General features: G+C 50.3%; 1 protein-coding gene across 5 annotated transcripts in view; it reads right to left on the bottom strand.

Moving 5' to 3' along the window:
• LOC127567290 (RING finger protein 212B-like) overlaps window positions 1-21,601 on the bottom strand; it is a 69,951-nt gene extending 48,350 nt beyond the window's left edge. For 3 of the 5 annotated variants that reach the window (XM_052009980.1, XM_052009981.1, XM_052009983.1), the window contains exons 1-5: window positions 21,540-21,601; window positions 12,423-12,547; window positions 4,652-4,704; window positions 3,312-3,386; window positions 464-579 (exon numbers count right to left, since the gene is read on the bottom strand). In XM_052009980.1, the coding sequence (XP_051865940.1) occupies window positions 464-579; window positions 3,312-3,386; window positions 4,652-4,704; window positions 12,423-12,547; window positions 21,540-21,583 (413 nt within the window). In that variant the 5' untranslated portion in view covers window positions 21,584-21,601. Of the gene's footprint in view, window positions 1-463; window positions 580-3,311; window positions 3,387-4,651; window positions 4,705-12,422; window positions 12,548-20,402; window positions 20,558-21,539 lie in introns of those variants that run through there. The other 2 variants (XM_052009982.1, XM_052009984.1) reach the window with 2 other exon arrangements.
• Between the last annotated feature and the right edge of the window lie 83 nt (window positions 21,602-21,684).

Raw genomic sequence — 21,684 nt, 5'->3', positions numbered from 1 at the left:
ATCCCGGCGGGAATAGTGATTCAGTCACGGTGATCCCGGCAGGAATAGTGATTCAGTGACAGTGATCCCGGCAGGAATAGTGATTCAGTGACACTGATCCCGGAGGGAATAGTGATTCAGTGACAGTGATCATGGCGGGAATAGTGATTCAGTGACGGTGATCCCAGAGGGAATAGTGATTCAGTGACGGTGATTCCAGAGGGAATAGTGATTCAGGGACACTGATCCCAGCAGGAGTAGTGATTCAGTGACACTGATCCCGGAGGGAATAGTGATTCAGTGACGGTGATCCCGGAGGGAATAGTGATTCAGTGACGGTGATCCCGGCAGGAATAGTGATTCAGTGACACTGATCCCAGCAGGAATAGTGATTCAGTGACACTGATCCCGGCAGGAATGTTGAATAACAATAATAAGACACGACCGGGAGTGAAACCTGGCTGATGCCGATGTGAACACTCACTTCTCCTGTGTTCGGATTTTGCTCTGGGCCTCCTCCAGAGCTGCCTCCATTTTAGAAAGCTTGTGCTTATAGAAGGAAAGGAGAAGCTCAGCCTGCTTCCTCTGGAATTTGGTCACCTGGGAAGGAGCAACAAGATACAGAAGAATCAGACACCTCACACCCAGGGCTGTTCACTGCCCACAGTCCCACAGAGCAGACACATCACACCCAGGCCTGTTCACTGACCACAGTCCCACAGAGCAGACACCTCACACCCAGGGCTGTTCACCGACCACAGTCCCACAGAGCAGACACCTCACACCCAGGGCTGTTCACCGACCACAGTCCCACAGAGCAGACACCTCACACCCAGGGCTGTTCACCGACCACAGTCCCACAGAGCAGACACCTTACACCCAGGGCTGTTCACTGCCCACAGTCCCACAGAGCAGACACATCACACCCAGGGCTGTTCACTGACTCCAGTCCCACAGAGCAGACACCTCACACCCAGGGCTGTTCACCGACCACAATCCACAGAGCAGACAACTTACACCCAGGGCTGTTCACCGACCACAGTCCAACAGAGCAGACACCTCACACCCAGGGCTGTTCACCGACCACAATCCCACAGAGCAAATACCTTACACCCAGGGCTGTTCACTGACCCCAGTCCCACAGAGCAGACACCTTACACCCAGGGCTGTTCACCGACTACAGTCCCACAGAGCAGACACCTCACACTCAGGGCTGTTCACCGACCACAATCCCACAGAGCAGACACCTCACACCCAGGGCTGTTCACCGACCACAATCCCACAGAGCAGACACCTCACACCCAGGGATGTTCACTGACCACAATCCCATACAGCAAATACCTTACACCCAGGGCTGTTCACTGACCACAGTCCCACAGAGCAAACACCTTACACCCAGGGCTGTTCACTGACCACAGTCCCACAGAGCAAACACCTTACACCCAGGGCTGTTCACCGACTACAGTCCCACAGAGCAGACACCTTACACCCAGGGCTGTTCACCGACTACAGTCCCACAGAGCAGACACCTTACACCCAGGGCTGTTCACCGACCACAGTCCCACAGAGCAGACACCTTACACCCAGGGCTGTTCACTGACCACAGTCCCACAGAGCAAACACCTTACACCCAGGGCTGTTCACTGACCCCAGTCCCACAGAGCCGACACCTCACACCCAGGGCTGTTCACCGACCACAGTCCCACAGAGCAGACACCTTACACCCAGGGCTGTTCACTGACCCCAGTCCCACAGAGCAGACACCTCACACCCAGGGCTGTTCACTGACTCCAGTCCCACAGACACATCACACCCAGGGATTGGCCACCCTATGCCCAGGGCGTAGAAGCATTAATAAGGAGAAACACCCTCTGTAGAGTCCATTGACCCCTGAGGCTCACTTTAAATTGGATTTCCATCCCTCTTTTTGGGGGTGTGGTCTGATTTAATTCTGTCAGCAACCCATTCACACAAACTACAACTCTCCCTTAGTTTACCTCCGGCTGTTTGCAGTGACGGGAAATTCCCAAATTCCTTGCTCCAAATATACAGGGTCCTGGTGAGACCGCACCTGGAATATTGTGGACAGGTCTGGTCTCCCTACCTAAGGAAGGGGAGACTTGCAATACAGTGAGTGCTAGAGTTGTCTTTCTATAATTATACAGAGTCCCAGTGAGATCGCACTCAAAAGTATTGTGCGCTGGGAACAAGACAGTTGCCCACCTGTTTGAGGGCTGCGGGTTTGCGAGGAGGGTGTGGCGAAAGATGCGTGTGTCCTTGTCACGTTTCATTCCCAGCAGCTGTGTAACAGAGGATTCTCCGATCTACGGGCTGTTCCCAGGGACACTCAAGGAGACGGACATCAACTGCTGCTGGAAGGTCATCGACTCGGTGAAAGGCGCCCTTTGGTCTGCCCGAAACCTGTCGGTCTCCCAGCACTGCGAGATGTCCGTAGGGGAAAGCTGCCGACTGGTACATTCCAGGCTGCAGGAGTACGTGCTGAGGGACGGACTGAAGCTGGGTGCAGCCAACGCAAGGGCTCGGTGGGGAAAGGACTACAGTTCTTCTGCCACTGGAGAGGGAGGGGCGGGGTCAGGCGAGGAAGCCCCTTAAATATGGTAAATATGGGATTGGGGTAGCACCCCAGGGAGCCACATGAGTGGCATTGGTGCTGTGATTTTTTTATATAAAAAGGTAACACTGATGATTGATCTGTACTCAAATGTAAAGGTTTGCACTGTTTTATTGTTGTATATAGTTTGTTTTTTTATGATGAATAAAGTTTATTCTGGAATAATAATTTAAAAAAAATTTTAAATTGTGTACGGGACAGGACTGCAGTGAATGTTCGCCAGATCGACTCCTGGGACGGGGGGATTGTCCCAGGAGGAGAGATTAAGCAGACAGGACCTGTACTCGGTAGAGTCTAGGAGAACGAGAGGAGATCTCAGTGACATGTACAAACTCTGGGGGGGGTGGGGGTCACCATCTCAGAATGAAGGGTCAGCCATTTAGGACGGAGGTAGGGAGAAATTCCTCACCACCCCACCCCACCCCAGCCCATCCTCCCCAGAGGCTGTGGGGGCTCCATTACTGAGCGCAATCAAGACGAAAGGTCTGTGGATTTTCAGATATGGAGGGAAGCAAGGGAGACGGGGTCAGTGCAGGGTGGAGGTGTTAAGGCAAAAGGTCAGTTGTGATCTTGTTGAAGGACGGAGGGGCCAATCAGAGGGGTCTGTGTTCCTTGCTCTGTTAACTCCAGCCACCACCTACCAGGCCTCCGGTGCACCGAGCCGCTTGCGATGCTGCCCCAGTGGGAGACGGCCACTCACCTGCGCGATGTGCTCCAGGTATCTCCGACAGATGTCCGACGGCTTCCTGAAGTACATTCGCTCGTGGGCCGCCATCTGCAGGGGGAAGCAGGGAGGCTGGTCTCTTGTGCTGGTGGGTGCTGACTTGATTCCAAGCCCACCAGATCTATTGCCGTGCTGACGGTCTGTCCACCTGAGGGACAGCACCCTCTGCACTGCCCAAACCATTGAACCTCCCCCATCTAGTTCAGCTCCAGGCTCAAGGGACGTGCAGCAAAAACAGAGGACACTGGAAAGACTCAGTGTCCATGGAACGAAAAGGACAGTTGATGTGTTAACCCGAAGTGTTAACTCTGCTCCTCTTTCCACGGGTGCTGCCCGACCTGTGGAGATTTATTTCCAGGAGCCCATTTATATTTCGATTTCCAGCACCTGCCATTTCTTGATCTCACCGTGCGAGTTGCAGTCTAGCCCACCCGCAACTGTGAAGCAGCGGCGTTACCCCCCCACCAGCCCTCTGATCTACGCAGCCTCCCGCCCCGGAACATGACCTGCGCCTTGTGCGCTCCTCCGTTCTCTCACCGGTAAAGCTCTGATAATCCGCAACATCTGAAAATCCCGATTATTTGGGGTCTGGTTCACCAGGTGAGGTTTGCCGTGCTCCCTTTCAACTCACTGAAGCCCCTGTCCCGACTCCCCACTGGAACTCGCTGGGGCCCTGGTTCACACACACCCCTTTTCAATTTACCAGGGCTCCCCCAAATCTCACCGGAGTCCCGATTCCCTGAAAACCCAGCGGGGGTCCAGTTCCCGCACGCCCTTGAATTTCACTGGGGCCTTGGTTCCCCTGCTCCCTTTCAGTGCCCCTTTTCCCCACGTTCTCTTTAAGTGACCAAGTTCACTTGATAAAATACTGAGTCCTGATGAGGGGCCTCGACCCGAAATGTCGACTGTTTATCTCCCTCCGGCAGATGCTGCCTGACCTGCTGAGTTCCTCCAGCACTTTTTGTGTGCGTTGCTCAATAAAATACTGTGTGACATTTAAAAAATAAACAAGTTAAAAGCACTTTGGACTATTAATACTGTGGCAAATCTGCAAAGCCAGCACCAAAGTCCCAGGTTATTGGAGCTTTACTGTACTTTACAACATCCGCCTCGATCCCCTTCCCTGAATCACAGGGCTACCTACAAACCTCCCGAGTGCAGCAACAAATCCTCTCCCACGTGGGCTGGCACCCTAGGCACTGCGAGGGAAGGGCAAACTGACGGTTACTTTCTCTAAGTTACCCAAGACACAATTTCCTAAAGAACAAACCCAAGGGGTGGTGGGGGGGGGGGGGGGGGGGGTGGTAGACGCTTACGTTGTCTGACAGAGGCAAATGCTTGCAGGCTGATCCACAGACGTTACACTTATCTGTAAGGCAGAGATAGAGAAAACCACATTGGCATCTTGGAACGGTTAACACCCACACAAGCTGAACCGAAGCGGGGCCTTGGATACTGAACCTCCCCAGCTTGGTAACGAATTCTCCGACTTTATGTAATTTACTCTCCCGTAGAGTCACCCAGCGCAGAAACAGGCCCTTTGGCCCACCTAGCCCATGCCGACCATCGACCACGGGAAGGGTCTCGGCCTGAAACGTCCACAGTCCATTTCCCTCCATGGATGCTGCCTGACCCGCCGAGTTCCTCCAGCAGTTTGTTATTTAAACACCCATTTACACCGAGCCCATTTCATTCTCCCCCCCCCCCCCCCCACATTCCCATCAACTAACCCTCCCCCACCTACATACTGGGGAGGGACAATTCACAGTGGCCGATTAACCCACCGACCTGCATGGCTTTGGGACATGGGAGGGGAACCAGAACATGCCCGGGGGGAGAATGTGCAGTCAGCATTGGAGGTCAGGATGGATCTCGGGTTGGGAGTTTCAAGGCGGCGGCCCCACAGACCCTGCCGGCGTGCTGCCTCTTGCTTGGTGTCACTATCAGCACTGGCCGTTTCTGCCAGTCATCCATCTGTGATTTGGCTCACTTTTTCTCTCCTCATTAGTATAGTCTGTCGTGCTGGGCATGTTCTACAACCCAACACAGAGCACAGATAAAGAAGCTTAACGTGCTTCTAACTGCCACATTCACCCTTTTGGTCTCCCCCTATCAGAGAGATTCCTTTTGTTCTACAAAGATCTCAAAGACGTGCAGGTCGGCGGGTTTATACCTATCTATACCCCTTGTAATTTTATAACCATCCAATAAGAGAGGGTTAACACATGAGGAACATTTGTTGGCTTTTGGGCTGTACTCCTTGGAGTTCAGAAGAATGAGGGGGGACCTCATAGAAACATTCCAAATGTTAAAAGGCCTGGACAGAGTAGATGTGGCAACGTTGTTTCCCACGGTAGGGGAGTCTAGTACAAGAGTGCATGACTTCAGGATTGAAGGGCACCCATTCAGAGCAGAGATGTGGAGAAATTTCTTCAGCCAGAGAGCGGTGAATCTGTGGGATTTGTTGCCACGGGCGGCTGTGGGGGCAAAGTCATTGGGTGTATTTAAGGCAGAGATTGATAGGTATCTGAGTAGCCAGGGCATCAATGGTTATGGTGAGAAGGCGGGGGAGTGGGGCCTAAATGGATCAGCTAATGATAGAACGGCGGAGCAGACTTGATGGGCCGAATAGCCGACTTCTACTCCTTTGTCTTATGGTCTTATGGTCTCTCAGCTGCCTTCCCTCCAGAGAAAACAGTCCCAGCCTATCCGATCGCTCCTCATAACTCCCCAGTCCAGGCAACGTTGCCAGGAATCTGTTTTGCACCCTCTCTAGCTTAATCACCTCCTTCCTATAAAGTGTGGTGACTAGAACTGTGCACAATACTCCAAGTGCAGCCCAACCAATGATTTGTACAGTTGTCACATGACATCTCTCCTAACGCAACGCCTCGGCCAACGAAGACATGTACACCCTGTTCATCACTCCCTGTCTACCGGTGTTGCCACTTTCAGGGATCTATGTGCCTTTCCCCCAAGGTCTTGCTGTTCAATCACAGTAAATGGTCCACACTGTAGCCACTGTGCACTGGTGACGGAGGGAGTGAATGCTTATGGCGGTGGATGGAGTACCAATCAAACTGGGATGATGCCAAAATTCTTGAAAGTTGGCACTGCCTTCACCCCAATCCAGGCACATGGAGAATGTCCCTTCATGCTCCTGACTTGTGCCTCACGGAAAGGCCGTGGGGTGTCAGGAGGTGGATCAGTTGCCGCAGAAATCCCCAGCTCTGGTAGCCGTGATGTTTATGTGGCTCGACCAGTTGAGATGCTGGTTAATGGTGGATCCCCCGAGATGTTGATGGTGGGGAGCTCAGCAATGGCAGTGCTACTGAATGTCAAGGGTCACAAGATCACAAGACGAAGGAGCAAAAGTAGGCAATTTGGCCCATCGAGTCCACTCTGCTACCTCACCATGAGCTAAACTATTCTCCCATCTAGCCCCAATTCCCGGCCTTTTCCCCATATCCCTTGATACCCTGACTAATGAGATACCCATCAATCTCCTCCTTAAACACCCCCAATGATCGGGCCTCTACAGCTGTACGTGGCAACAAATTCCACAAATCCACGACCCTCTGGCTAAAGAAATTTCTTCTCATTTCTGTTCTAAATGGTTACCTTCTAATTCTAAGACTGTGCCCTGTAGTCCTGGACTCACCCACCAAGGAAAACAGCTTCGCCGCATCTACTCTGTCCAGTCCTTTCAATATTCAAAATGCTTCTATGAGGTCCGCTCTCATTCTTCTGTACTCCAGTACGCTCATCGTACGTAAGCTCTTTCATTCCAGGAATCATCCTCGTAAATCTTCTCGGGGGAGGGGGGGGTGGTGGTCAGACTCCCTCTTGTTGGAGATGGCTACTGTTTGGTACTTAACAACGCATGTCTGAACATTGTCTAGATCTTGCTGCACGCGGGCATGGGTTGCTTCATTGGCTGAGGTGACAACACATTCAAGGGTTTTGGATTGGAAACAGGCTGGAGGTGGATTCGTACTTGCAAGGATAGCGGTTACCGTGGTGGATTCAGACCCTTGGAGAGATGATGGGTATGGGAGTGGAATAGGAGACCACTGCAGCTGTATTGCTGGAACCTGGTCTTGTGTCTCCTCATGATAAAAAAACTGGTGGTATTATTGATAGTAAGTAGGGTAGAGCTGGGCTAGAAGATGACATTAATCGGTTGGTGAGATGGGCAGAGCAAGGTGGAATTTAATCCTGGTAAGTACAAGGTAATGCATTTTGGGAGGATTAATAAGGGTAGGACATACACATTCAATAGTGAGGGCCCAGGGAATACTGAGGAACAGATATCTTTTATTAGTCACACGTACATTGAAACACACAGTGAAATGCATCTTTGCGTAGAGTGTTCTGGGGGCAGCCCGCAAGTGTCGCCACGCTTCCGGCGCCAACATAGCACGCCCGCAACTTCCTAACCCGTACGTCTTTGGAATGTGGGAGAAAACCGGAGCACCCGGAGGAAACGCACACAGACAGGGCGTAGAAATCCAGGGATCCCTGAAGGTGACAGCACAGGTAGAAAGAGTGATTATGAAGATATATGGGGCATAGCGTATAAGAGCAAGGAGATTATGGTACAACTATATAAGACATTGGTTCAGCCCCAGATGAAGCACCGTGTACAGTTCTGGTCACCATACTATAGGAAGGTGTAGTAAGAATCCTGAAATGTCGGCCAGGGAGCACAAGGAACAATTGCTGGGATCAAATGCGTGTGCGCGGGGGAAAGATGACCTGGGTGCTAGGTAACCAAGGTATTGTCTCTGCAGACATGAGCCTGCAGTGCCCGAGGCAATGGTCACTTGATGGGTCGACCTGGACAAAGGATCGACCCAGGTGGGGGGGGGGGGGGCCGGAGAGAAGTGACCAGGGTATATAAGAGTGAGCACACTGCTGGTGAGGTCTCTTGGATTTGGGCTCACCACAGGTTAGGTCGCAACCGACGCTGTGGACCGACTGGAACGGGGTGCTGCAGTCAAACGGGCTCAGGCATGCTTCCGAGATAAGTACCACTTGTTGTAACTTGGCAATAAAGCATGTTGTATGCAGCATTGCATGTGCAAGGCTTATTTCTATTGGATCTGCGAACAATTCTGCTTAGCTTTGGCACAACAGAAGGACATGATTGCACTGCAGAGGATGTTCATCAGGGTGCCTCCTAGCATGGAGCTTTTTAGTTAGAAGGGACTTCTCAGGTCAGGTTTGTCAAGGAAGAGGCAGAGGGAGTAAGTGATTAAGGTGCATAAAACTAAGAGAGGTATAGACAGAACAGACTTCTCCCCATAGGAGATAAGAACTAGAGGGCATAAGTTTACGGTAAGGGATAGGAAGTTTGGAGGGGATTAGAACCACAGAACACTACAGCACAGAAAGCAGGCCATTCGGCCCTTCTAGTATGTGCCGAAACTTTATTCCGCTAGTCTCATTGACCTGCACCCGGTCCATAACGCTCTAGACCTCTCCCGTCCATATGTCTATCCAATTTATTCTTAAAACTTAAGAGTAAGCCCGCATTTACCACGTCAGATGGCAGCCCGTTCCACACTCCCACCACTCTCTGAGTGAAGAAGTTCCCCCTGATGTTCCCCCTAAACCTTTCCCCTTTCACCCTAAAGCTATGTCCTCTCGTACTTATCTCTCCTAATCTAGGTGGAAAGAGCCTACTCGCATTTACTCTGTCTATACCCCTAATAATTTTGTAAACCTCTATCAAATCTCCCCTCATTCTTCTATGCTCCAAGGAATAAAGTCCTAACCTGTTCAATCTTTCGCTGTAACTCAACTCCTGAAGACCCGGCAACATTCTAGTAAATCTTCTCCGCACTCCTTCAATCTTACTGATATCCTTCCTATAGTTAGGTGACCAGAACTGCACACAATACTCCAAATTTGGCCTCACCAGTGTCTCATACAACCTCACCATAACATCCCAACTCCTGTACTCAATACTTTGGTCACCTATAGTTAGATGATCGGAACTGCACACAATACTCCAAATTTGGTCACACCAATGTCTCATACAACCTCACCCTAACATCCCAACTCCTGTACTCAATACTTTGATTTATGAATGCCAGGATGCCAAATGCCTTCTTTACAACCCTGTCTACCTGTGACAAGGAGGAAGAATATTTTTCACCCAGAGGATGGCTGCCATCTGGAAGGCACTGCCTGAGGGGACACTGAAGGCAGAGATCCTAACAGCACTGAGGACTTGAATCACCAAGGCAGAGGCCAAATGCTAGAAAATGGAATTGGTATAGACACCATGGCTAGCACTGACAGGATGGGCAAAATGGCCTGTTTCCATGCTGTGTGATTCCATGAAATCACTCGAGGGGCAGCAGTAGATCAGAGGCAGAAGAGGGACATGGATAGACCCACAGAGCAGTGACGGTGTAGGAATGGAGGTGAGCCTCCATCCACAATTCACTGAGGATGAATGGGGCCAAGCAAGAGATGCTGCACTCAGCTGGACAATGGAAGAGGTATTGGGGAGGTGTGCAGGGTGGTGTGATGCAGTCTGCCAAACAGGTTAGAAGGGTAGGGTAGATGAAATGGAGATAGCTTGCTGCCATCGAGCTCACCAGGAATGTCACTGATGAGCTGTTCCAGTCCTGGACCAGGGCTGGAAACCAGATCAGAGAGCAGCTACTGGGGACTGACAAAGAACAATCCAACCAAGACCTCAACGGTGGAACAGGCGGACGAAGTTATTTCGAATTCAACGGCTGTGAAGGCGAATGAAGGCTGCATCAAATCCATCAGCTCCAATCGTCGTGGTTTCTATGCCATTCGAATCAGTTGGTTGACTTGCAGTGCAACATCAAGTACACGTTAAACAAATACACGCACAGGTGTCTTCGCTCTGTGGGCTACTTCTCAAGCCACTTGAGAGCCCATAAATAGATCAACGGAATGAAGACCATCATCCTCGACCTCGAGGGATAGCCACCACCACGACGATTGGGGACTGAAGGTGGAGTCGCACTTTGCAAGGACAGTAGGATCAGTGGTGGACTTGCTGAGCAGAGGGTGACCATGGTGGGGTGAATGTGGAATAAATCTTTAACTTCATTGACTAATATTGGGCCCAGTATTATACTTCATTAAGTCACCCTCGAGCTTTATGTCCTGCTCTTCCCCAGTGCTAATGCCATTCTTTACTTATTATTCTCCTCTGATGTTATATCCCATTCTTTCATTGTGATTATTCTTCCCACTGGCACCCCACAAGGCTGTGTCCTCGGCCCCTACTCTACTCCCCATACACTCATGACTATGTGGCCAGGTTCTGCTCTAAGTCCATCTACAAGGTTGAAGATGACACCACTGTAGTGGGCCGTATCTCAAATAACGATGGGTCAGAGTACAGGAAGGAGATTGAGAGCTTAGTGGCATGGTGTCATGACAACCACCTTTCCCTCAATGCTGTAGAAAACTCTGGTTAGACCACACTTGGAGTATTGTGTTCAGTTCTGGTCGCCTATAGGAAGGATGTGGAAGCTTTAGAGAGAGTGCAGAGGAGATTTACCAGGATGCTGCCTGGATTGGAGAACATGTCTTGTCAGGATAGGTTGAGCGAGCTGGGGCTTTTCTCTTTGGAGAGAAGGAGGATGAGAAGTGACTTGATTAAGGTGTACAAGATGATAAGAGGCATAGATCGAGTGGACAGTCAGAGACTTTTTCCCAGGGCGACAATGGCTAACACGATGGGACATCATTTTAAGGTGATTGGAGGAAGGTATAAGGGGGATGTCAGGGGTAAGTTTTTTTACACAGAGAGTGGTGGGTCCGTGGAACACACTGCCGGCAGAGGTGGTGGGGGCAGATACATTAGGGGCATTTAACAGACTCTTAGGTAGCCACATGAATGATAGAAAAATGGAGGGCTTTGTGGGAGGGAAGGGTTAGATTGACCTTACAGCAGGATAAAATGTCGTCACAACATCGTGGGCCGAAGGGCCTGTACTGTGCTGTGATATTCTATGTTAGCAAAACAAAAGAGCTGGTCGCTGACTTCAGGAAAGGGGGTGGTGCACATGCTCCTGTCTACATCAATGGTGCTGATGTTGAGAGCTTCAAGTTCCTAGGAACAAACATCACCAATAGCCTGTTCTGATCCAACTACGTAGACGCCACGGCCAAGAAAGCTCACCAGCGCCTCTACTTCCTCAGGAGGCTAAAGAAATTTTGTAGGTCCCCTTTGACTCTCACCAGTTTTTATCAATGCACCATAGAAAACATTCTATCCAGATGCATCACAGCTTGGAATGGTAACTGCTCTGCCTGGGACCGCAAGAAACTGCAGAGGGTTGTGGGCACAACTCAGCACATCACATAAACCAGTCTCACCTCCGTGGACTCTTGTCTACACTTCTCGCTGCCTTGATGAAGCAGCCAGCATAATCAAAGCTCCCACCCACCCTGGACATTCTCTCTTCTCCCCTCCCCCATCAGGCAGAAGATACAAAAGCCTGAAAGCACGTACCACCAGGCTCAAGGACAGCTTCTTATCCCCGTTTTAAGACTATTGAATGGTCCCGTAGTATGATAAGACGGACTCCTGACCTCGCAATCTACCTCATTATGACCTTGCACCTTATTGTCTGCCTACACTGCACTTCCTATGTAACTGCAAGTTTATTCTGCATTCTGTATTGTTTCACCTTGTACTACCTCAATGCACTGTGTAAAGAATTGATCTGTATGAACAGCATGGAAGACGTTTTTCACTATACCTAAGTATATGTGAGAATAATAAACCATTCCAATATGCCACTCTTTCATTATGATCACTCTTTCCCAGCACTAGAGTCCATTCCTTTGTTATGATTACTCTTCCCCAATGCAACTTTACTCTTCTATGATGATTAATTCAATCTCCCGCGATGCACCTTTATAGCAACATTCAGTCTGAGGTGGATCATTCCTTAGTTGGCTCCTTGGTTCTGAAAACCGTGACCTTCCTCCACCCCGGTCCACGCGAAGACTGGAACCCCCCTCACCCACCGTTACGCCTGTACCCCGAGGCAGCCAGCGAGCCCCTTTAGCCGCCCTTACCTCGCCCGATGCACCGGTGGCAGAGGATGTGCTGGCAGCTGGAGATGCTGAAGCCGACGGTGTCCGTTGGCTTCTGATAGCACTTGTTGCAGTGGAACCAGTCCATCCTCCTGACCGCTGCACGGCTGAATGAGAGGGGGATCAGTTCACACCGCCTACAATGCAGACTTGCTTCTCCCCCACCACCCCCCTCCGCCCTTCCCCGAGGTCCCCGAACTCATTCCTGTTCAGTGTGGCTATCCACATGAAATTCTCTCCAGATGCTACCTGACCCACTGAGTATTACCAGCATCTGCTGTGTTTCCTCTCTCTCACCAGCCCAGCCTTGTTTCTTCATCCTCTGGTCTGTCCTTGTACATGTTACCAGGACTGGAGGGCTGGAATTACAGGGACAGACTGGAACTGTTTTCCCTGGAGGTTGAGGAGTGACCTTATAGAGGTTCATGAAATCATGAGGGGCATCGATAAGGTTGATGACCACAGTCTTTTCCCCGAGGGCGGGAAGTCTAAAATCAGAAGGCACAGGTTTAAGGTGAGAGGGGAAAGATTTAAAGGGGACCTGAGGGGGCAAGTATTTCCATACAGAGGGTGGCGGGTATATGGAACGAGCTGCCAGAGGAAGTGGTAGAGGCAGGTACAATTACAGCTTTTAAAAGACATTTGGACAGATTCATGGATGGGAAAGGTGTAGAGGGATGTGGGCCAAATGCAGGCAAATTGGACCTGCTGATGCAGGCACCTTGGTCAGCATGGACGAGTTGGGCTGAAGGGCTGTGCTCTGTGACCCTTCATGTGAGTAACCAGGCACCGTAAATTGCCTCTAGTGCATGGAAACAAACCAAGGAGGAGCTGGACATGTGAAAGAGAATAAGTTGCTGGGGTACAGGGAAATACGGAGGAGGTGAATGGATTGCTCTGACGGGGGATGGCATGGATCTGGTGGACCAAATGGTCTCCTTCTGTGCTTCCATAAGTAGGACTATGGAATAAGTAACACAGTAAGCGAAAAGGGAATGGCAAGCAATGCACTTGAATCGTGGCGGAAGTCACTGAAAGCACGTGGGTAGAGAAAGCAAAAGTTGGGAATAACTTGTAACCATCACTCAATACTCTGCAGATGAAAGGCTGACAGGTCCCAGACACCTCACAGCCTGCACCCTGAGCAGAAGTGCAGGGATGTAGATTCATAGGCTGTGACCTTCTAAAATTCCCAAGGTTCTGGATGATCCCAACAGACTGGGAATCCACAGATGTAATGCCCCATGGGGAATGATTGAGCAGGCTGGGCCCGTACTCATTGGGGTTTAGGGGAATGAGAGGCAGTTTTATTGAAAGGTGTGAGATCCCGAGGAGGGGGGAGGGGGCTTGACGGGAGACGTGCTGAGAGGGTGTCCCTGGTGAGGGGGAATCCAGAACCGAGGGAGGGTGTGTGGGGTGGGGCACGGTCTCAGGATGAGGGGCTGTCCGGTTAAGAAGGTAACGGGGAGGAATTTGCTCTGCGCGCGGGCAGGGAACTTTAGGAATTCTCTCCCCCCCCTCCCGAGAGCTGTAGAGGCCATCACCAAATATATTCAAGGCTGGGATGGATGGGACTCTGGGGGGGGGGGGGGGGGGGGGGCACCAAGGGTGATGGGGATTGGGGCAGGAGAGGAGAGGCGATGTTCACGGTGCAGTCTCACCAGGGCCCTGAATACTTGGAGCAAGACATCTCCACTCAAATCCTCTTGAATTGCCCTCCTAATTGGTGGCAATTGGTGGCAAAGGGTGGTGCGTAGTTGGAACGAGCTGCCAGAAATGATGGTTGAGGCGGGCACGTTAGTGACATTTAAAAGCCGCCTTGATAAGTACATGGATAGGAGGGGTTTAGAGGGCTACGGGCCAAACACGGGCAGATAGGAATAGCTCAATGGGCAAGACAGTTGGCATGGAAAAGTCGGGCCGAAGGGCCTGTTTCCATGCTACATGACTCTAATTGCTTGCTCCATTGCCTCCTCTCCATGCTGCCTTCACAACATGCCCAGAGCTGCCCTCTCCCTTCCTCAACCTGACCTCCACATCACTCCCCAAATCCACCCCAGCCCTTCCCCCATTACCAGATTCTCCCTCCTACTCTTTGCCACCCTGCAGACCGCCCCCGTGCCTCAGTCTCCCGAGCCCTCCCTCACCTTCCAAACCCACCCCCCTCCTGAGCTCATATGCCCACCCCCCAACATCCTGCTCCTCGCACACTCCCCACCCCCAATCCTCTCTCTTCCGGCTGGCTGCTGTAATATCAAAATTAATACGATCTGATCTATAACTCTTAATTGTTAACATATTTCCTAAAATAAGATCGCTTGTGGTGACTGGGGAGAACTACAGTATGCTGCCTGATCTTTGCCTTCAGCGCTGGGACGTCGTCTGCAACAGGGTATGCAAGAAAAGGTGTGGAATAGCAACAGGACATCGAAGCCAGATAACGACATGGTGGAGACAGAGGAAGGAGAACAAACAGAGTGAGACAATGATGTGGAGTTTGATTGAATTTGTCAAGCAGAGGCTCGGTTAAATTATTTAGTGTGTGAAGCAAGAGAATGCCTTTGTTCTCACTGAATAAAAGGCAGCAGGACAATCTCAGTCTGAGGAAGGAGCTCCAGTCAAGTTCAAACCCGTGCACTCTTGAAGTACCTGAACACACAGATTGGCCATCCACGTTTGGGCAAGATATTTTTAACCTTGTAAGCGATTGTAAGCTAGGAGACTCAGGTAAGTGGGTAAATTGACGTGACTCTGAACTTTAATTACAGATTAAGTAATATTGTGACCTGTTACGGTAATTGGCGGTTCTTCTGCCACTGGAGAGGGAGTGTCAGGGTCAGGCGAGAAAGCCCCCTAAATATTGTAAATACAGGATTGGGGTAGCACCCCAGGGAGCCACACGAGTGGCATCGGTGCTGTTCTTTATATAAAAAGGTAACACCAATGATTGATCCGTACACGAATATAAAGGTTTGCACTGTTTTATCGTTGTATATAGTTTGTTTTTTATGATGAATAAAGTTTATTTTGGAATAAAAAAATTGGCGACCGTGGCAGGACCTGGCTTATTGAGAGTTGTATTGAAGACACAAACGGCTGGGTTAACGAACGATGAGTATCAGAGTCACGGCAATAAAGGGAAAAGTTTTAGTGAAAAGTGGGAACAGAGTGGGTTACTGTGGGAAAGGATCCTCTGAACCAAGGTGCAGAAGGGTCAGGTAAAGAGCTATGGGGCTTAGACTGTAACACCCCAGTGCACATTCCCCAGCAGGCTTGTGATAAAAGGCAAGTACCATCGTGCCGTAACCTTTGCCGTAATTGAAGGGCACGGGCTGTGTTGGAGGAAAACGAGAAATTAACTGCAAGAAGCAGAAAATGATAGGGATAACTGGAAGGCATGTTTTTTTGTGCAATCCATGGGACAATGGCCATGGGGAGGTAGGGGTGTTGGGGCAAATGATGAGAGTCTGGGAGAAAGAGAAATCGAAGAAACGAGGGGCTAAAGTTTCAGCAATAGTGTGGAGAAATGAGGGAACAGCAGAAGAATGGGAACAGAAACTACAGGGACAGGGTAGGTGTTTTAACTGCAGGAAACCTAGACACTTCACTAAGGACTGCAAAGCACGGACAGAGTGCAGACGAGGTCGAGGAAAAACGAACCCAGCGTCGGAAGTGCAGGCCTCGGCACCGACCCACGGCGAACCAGCGGAAGAAGTCCAAGATGGAGAGGACAGCACAGGAGGGGAGTCTGTGCTGACAAGGGACAGGCCTCAGTGAAGGCCACTTGCCCACTTTTGGGATCAGTTTGGAGGACCGCGTATCAAGGGTTGGGTCGGAGGCCGCCTGACAAGAATGCCTCTTGACGCAGGAAGCTCGAGGACTGTTTTGAACCGGGAAAGAAGGTGTGGCATAAATGGGAATTGGTGGGGGGGGGGGGGGGGGGCAATGGGGTGGTAAAGGGATGCACTTGGAGGATTTACAGGACGTGCCCAGACAGGGAAAATGTCTAAACTGATTCCTATAAATTGAGGAAACTGAGAACAAGAGTGGGAGTGTATTTTAATGCTGTTGGTGGGAGGGAGAATAGTGTTCTGGGAGCAGACTTCAATTGAAGTGGTTGATATCGTTAGTAAGATGATGTAGTTAACCTCAGGAGCTGAGTGCTGGCACCTTTGGGTGCAAACCAAGACCAGATCTGTAGTATAACACAATTATAACTCAAGACCACAGGAGACGTGGAAGAATTGAGGGGGAGGTGATGCTAGATGGTATTAGTTTATTGTTGTCACGTGTACCGAGGTGCAGTGAAAAACTTTTGTTTCGGATGTTATTCATACAGCTCATTTCAGAACATAAGTACTTTGAGGTAGTACCAGGGAGAAGCAATAACAGAATATAGTGTTATACTTACAGTTATAGAGAAAGTGTGCCTAATCCTGTGACTGCATTATTTGGAATTGTTGGAGAAAAAGGCATAACTTTGTGGAGACTTCTGATCTACATATATTGGCCTTTATTTCTCTTATAGCCAAGAGGGCTGTGTTGCTTAAATGGAAGGAAATTACTCTGCCTGCTCATGTTCAATGGTTACGTGATGTTATGTCATACCTAAATTTAGAGAAGATCCGTTGTTCAATTTCTGAATCTAAGCTAGATTTTCAAACATTGTGGGGACCTTTTTTCTAACTATTTTCAAAAACCTTTGATTTGGTGGTTAAAGTACAGATATTGACTAATATCATTATGTGATAAGGATTTCTCTGTCTTTCTTTTTTCACCAAACAGCTTTGGTCTTGGTAGTGGGTTTAGATTTTTTTAATAATAAAATTATTCCAATTTAATCATTATTAATTATCATTTTTGATTAGCATTATGGGGTATTGTGATTTTAAGTATGATTCAATACAATGTATTTAGTACTATCTTATCTCTTTTCTGCTTCATGTACTCTGTATTCTTAATGTGGAATCAATAAAAATATTGTAAAAGAAAGAAAGTGTGGTGCAGGGCAGACAAGGTGCAAGGGCCACGACGAGGTAGATCGTGAGGTCAAGCGTTCACCTTTAGTACAAGAGGACCGTTCAAGAGTCTTATAACAGCGGGATAGAAGCTGTCCTTGAGCCTGGTGGTGCGTGTTTTCAAGCTTTTGTATCTCGGCCCGGTGGGAGTGGGGAGAACGTCTGGGGTGGGAGGGGTCTTTGATCATGCCAGCCGTGAGAAGAGTCCACGGAGGGAAGGCTGGTTTCCGTGATGGACGTGGACCTATTAACCCCAGGCCCAGAAACAGTAGGGCTTCCCTTCTGAAACAAGTCAGGGAGGTAGAGAGGGTAATGGAAGCCCTTGTTCCACAAGGGCTCCTGAGGAGAGTAGCATCAAGAAGAAATTCACCAACATAGCCACCTCAGAAGTTGGATGGCTCGTGGACACTGACCATTGACGACAGAGAACCAAATAAGATGATGATAGTGGGTGCCCCAACGGCGGCTGCAGTCTCCATATCTTTGTTGAAACAACATTCAGATGGTCGGCGGAGGAGTGTCGGTACAGATTTGCTTTTACCTTCCAGCAGCAGCAGAACACGTGGACTTAGTTCATCCCAGGGATTCCACACAACAGTCCCTCCAGCTTTCATCAGAGATGAGCTGAGAAGTTGGAAGCCCGAACGTGGGCAACCTTTAGCTGCAGAGATGTACTTCAGAGGAACGCACAGGGAAGTTGGGGCTCATTGGGGGTTAAGCGTAATCTGAAGGAAGTTCACATAGAAAGTACTGAAGTGGAATTCTTGGGAGCAATTATTGGTCAGTGATAGAGGGCAATTGAAGAGGACAGAAAATGAGAGGGGATCTTATATGAAATTATGGAAGGGATAGATAGAGGCAGGAAAGTTGCTTCCACTGGTAGGTGAGACTAGAACTAGGGGACACAGCTTCAGGATTTGGGGGAGCAGATTTAGGACAGAGATGAGAAGGAACTGCTTTTCCCAGAGAATCTGTGGAATTCTCTGCCCAGGGAAGCAGTAGAGGCTACCTCATTAAATATATTTAAGACACAGACAGATTTTTGCATAATACGGAAATTAAGGGTTACGGGGGAAAAGGCAGGTAGGTGGATCTGAGTCCACGGCCAGACCAGCCATGATCTTATTGCATGGCGGAGCAGGTTCGACGGGCCAGATGGCCTCCTCCTGATGGGGGGGGGGGGGGGGGGGGGAATTGGGAGAAACCAACTCAGGGGTTATAAAGTTGAGCACGAGTTAAGAAGGTTATCAGAACTGGCAAGGAATGTGGTATCTGTGGGCAAATGTGAATGCAACTATATGGCAACGATATTTATTACAAAAGAGCTGGGCACCAATACCAGCATTGATTTGCAATGTCTAGCATGGCAATACACAAGTTAGAGCAATTAATATTGGCGTTAGAGAATAATCTAACTCCCAACAATTTCGGGAATGATACCCGATATACCAAAAAGTCAGCAAGGTATTTGGCTTCCAATAATCAAGCAACTTCAATAGGATGTGAATGCTTTATGGTTCCAAGCTGAAGTACTAAAAAAAAGGACAAGGCGGATGGTTTGTGATTTTGGGATAACACCTAAGGTAAAGCAAGACTGGATAAGATGTGGCACTAACACCACAGCACAAACTAACCATTGCCAATGATGGCCTTATAGGTGGGTATGCCCATTAATGCCACCAAGCCCAGAGCCCTGTCGCCTACAACATTGTTTGGGATGTGTCTGGCAGAGTCCATGGTAATGAAACTTGGGTCTAGACTAATGGGAAACAATGCGCTTGTGTGAGCTCGGATTGGGAAGGCGAGACAGTTAGTAAGACACCAGTGGAACGATGTTGGTGTAATGTCTTGCGCGTGGACAAACGTTTCAGTATATAGGCTCACACAACATAATTCCACCCAGCTAATTTAACTTTCTCATTAGAGTGCATAGAACATACAGCACAGCACAGGCCCTTCGGCCCACAATGTTGTGCCGACATTTTATCCTGCTCGAAGATCTATCTAACCCTTCCCTCCCACATAGCCCCCCATTTCTCTATCATTCATGTGGCCATCTAAGAGTCTCTTAAATGTCCCTGACGTATCTGCCACTTGGTAATTGTTCAATTTGTATCATTGCTGTTAGTTTTATTATTGTCACCCGTACCGAGATACAGTGAAAAGCTTTTGTTTGTGTGCCATTATGGTAATCTTTGTATGTTATATGCATCGAAACCTGTATGTACAATGATGGGAAATAGAAATTTTGTAGACCTCAACCACATAATCAAAGACCCCACCCACCCGGGACATTCTCTCTTCTCTCCTCTTCCATCGGGTAGAAGATACAGGAGCCTGAGGGCACATACCACCAGGCTCAAGGACAGCTTCTATCCCGCTGTGAGATGGACCCTGACCTCACGAGCTACCTTGTTGTGACCTTGCACCTTATTGCACTGCACTTTCTCTGTAGCTGTGACACTTTACTCTGTACAGTTATTGTTTTTACCTGTACTACCTCAATGCACTCTGTACTAACTCAATGTAACTGCACTGTGTAATGAATGACTGTACAATCGGTATGCAAGACACGTTTTTCACTGTACCTCGGCACAAGTGAGAATAATAAACCAACACCAAGTTAGAATGATCCTGATATCAATATATGAAGATCAAAGAGAGGATATATGTAATGTAAAAATGTACATATTGTAACATGTTTTAAAACATTAGCTTGTGCTGACTGGGGAGAACTACAGTATACTGCCTGATCTTTGGGCTAAGTGCTGGAAAATTGTCTGCAACAGGGTATGCAAGAAAATGTGCGAACACATCGAAGCCAGATAACGACACGGTGGAGACAGGATCAACAAGACACGTGGAGACGAGCAACAGAACATCAAAACCAGGTAATGAATCGTGGAGACAGAGTAACAAGGAGGGGGGAGTGAGACAAACTGACCTGTAGTTTGATTGAATTGGTTAAGCAGAGCCGGGATTGAATTCTTTCATGTATGGACCTCCAGAATGTCTTTGTTCTCACTCAAGTTCCCTCTAACTTTCTCTCATCTTCACACCCCAACCTCCTTCACACCCCAAACCTTCCCTCACACCCTACCCCACCTTTACACCTTGACCCACCCCACAACCTGAAACCCCCTTCACACTCCCTCACACACGGCCCCTCCCAGTCTCTCCCAAGCAACCCCTCCCGACACTCCTCTCTGACCCCAATCCCTCCCTCACACTCCAAATTCACACCCTGAACCCCCTTCACAGCACAATCCCCTTCCTCAACCCCCAATCACTCCTCCTCACCCAAACCCTTCCTTTCCCCACACACGGACCCCTCCCTCATACCCCGAACCCTCTTTCACACCCCAATCCTTCGCTCACCCGACCCTTCACCCCTCCGACCCTCCCTCCCTCTCACACCCTAACCTCTCCCTCGCCCCCGACTCCTTCCTCCCCAACGCCTCACTCGTCCTCACCCCTCGCTCACACCCGACCCCTCCTCACCCCCTCCCTCACCTCTTCCCTCCCTCAAACCCACACCCCCATCCCTCCCTCATCCCCCCCTCCTTCCTCATACCCACCCGCGCCCTCATATCCACCCCTTGCCCCTCCCACCCCCCTCCCTCAAACCCACCCACCTCCCTACCCCTCCCACACCCACTCCCCCCACCCCTCCCACCAATCCCCCCTCCCTCACACCTCCCCTGCCCCCTCCCACCCTCCCTCTCGCCCCCACCCCTCCCCATCCCTCACCCCTCCCCACACCCCTTCTCCCTCACACCCCTCCCCCTGCCCCCTCCTTCTCACGCCCCTCCCCATCCCCCTCCCTCCCCCTCACACCCCTCCCACCCCTCACCCCTCCCTCTCCCCCTCCCTCACCCCCTCCCCACAGCCCTTCTCCCTCACCCCCTACACTCACTCCCTCACACCCCTCCCCATCCCCCTCCCCGCACCCCTTCATCACACCCCTCCCCCATACCCCTCCCTCCCCTTTCCCTCAACCCCCTCCACCCCTCACTCACCCCCCACACTCCCTGCCCCTCCCCTCCCTCCCCCTCATTCGAGCTGCCGTCCGACCCCTCACCTGCTCCCTCCCGCCGCCGCCCTCGAAATCCGCCGCCGCGTCATCAGATCCCGCGCTCCCCGCGCGCGCCCCCGCACCCCCCCCCCCGCGCGTCACCGCCTCCCGCGGGCGTCACCGCTCCCCGCCCCCGCGCCCCCCGCGCGCG

Source organism: Pristis pectinata, unplaced genomic scaffold (assembly GCF_009764475.1).
Source record: "Pristis pectinata isolate sPriPec2 unplaced genomic scaffold, sPriPec2.1.pri scaffold_94_arrow_ctg1, whole genome shotgun sequence".
Lineage (NCBI taxonomy): Eukaryota > Metazoa > Chordata > Chondrichthyes > Rhinopristiformes > Pristidae > Pristis > Pristis pectinata.
This window is presented reverse-complemented; position numbering and strand designations above follow the sequence as displayed.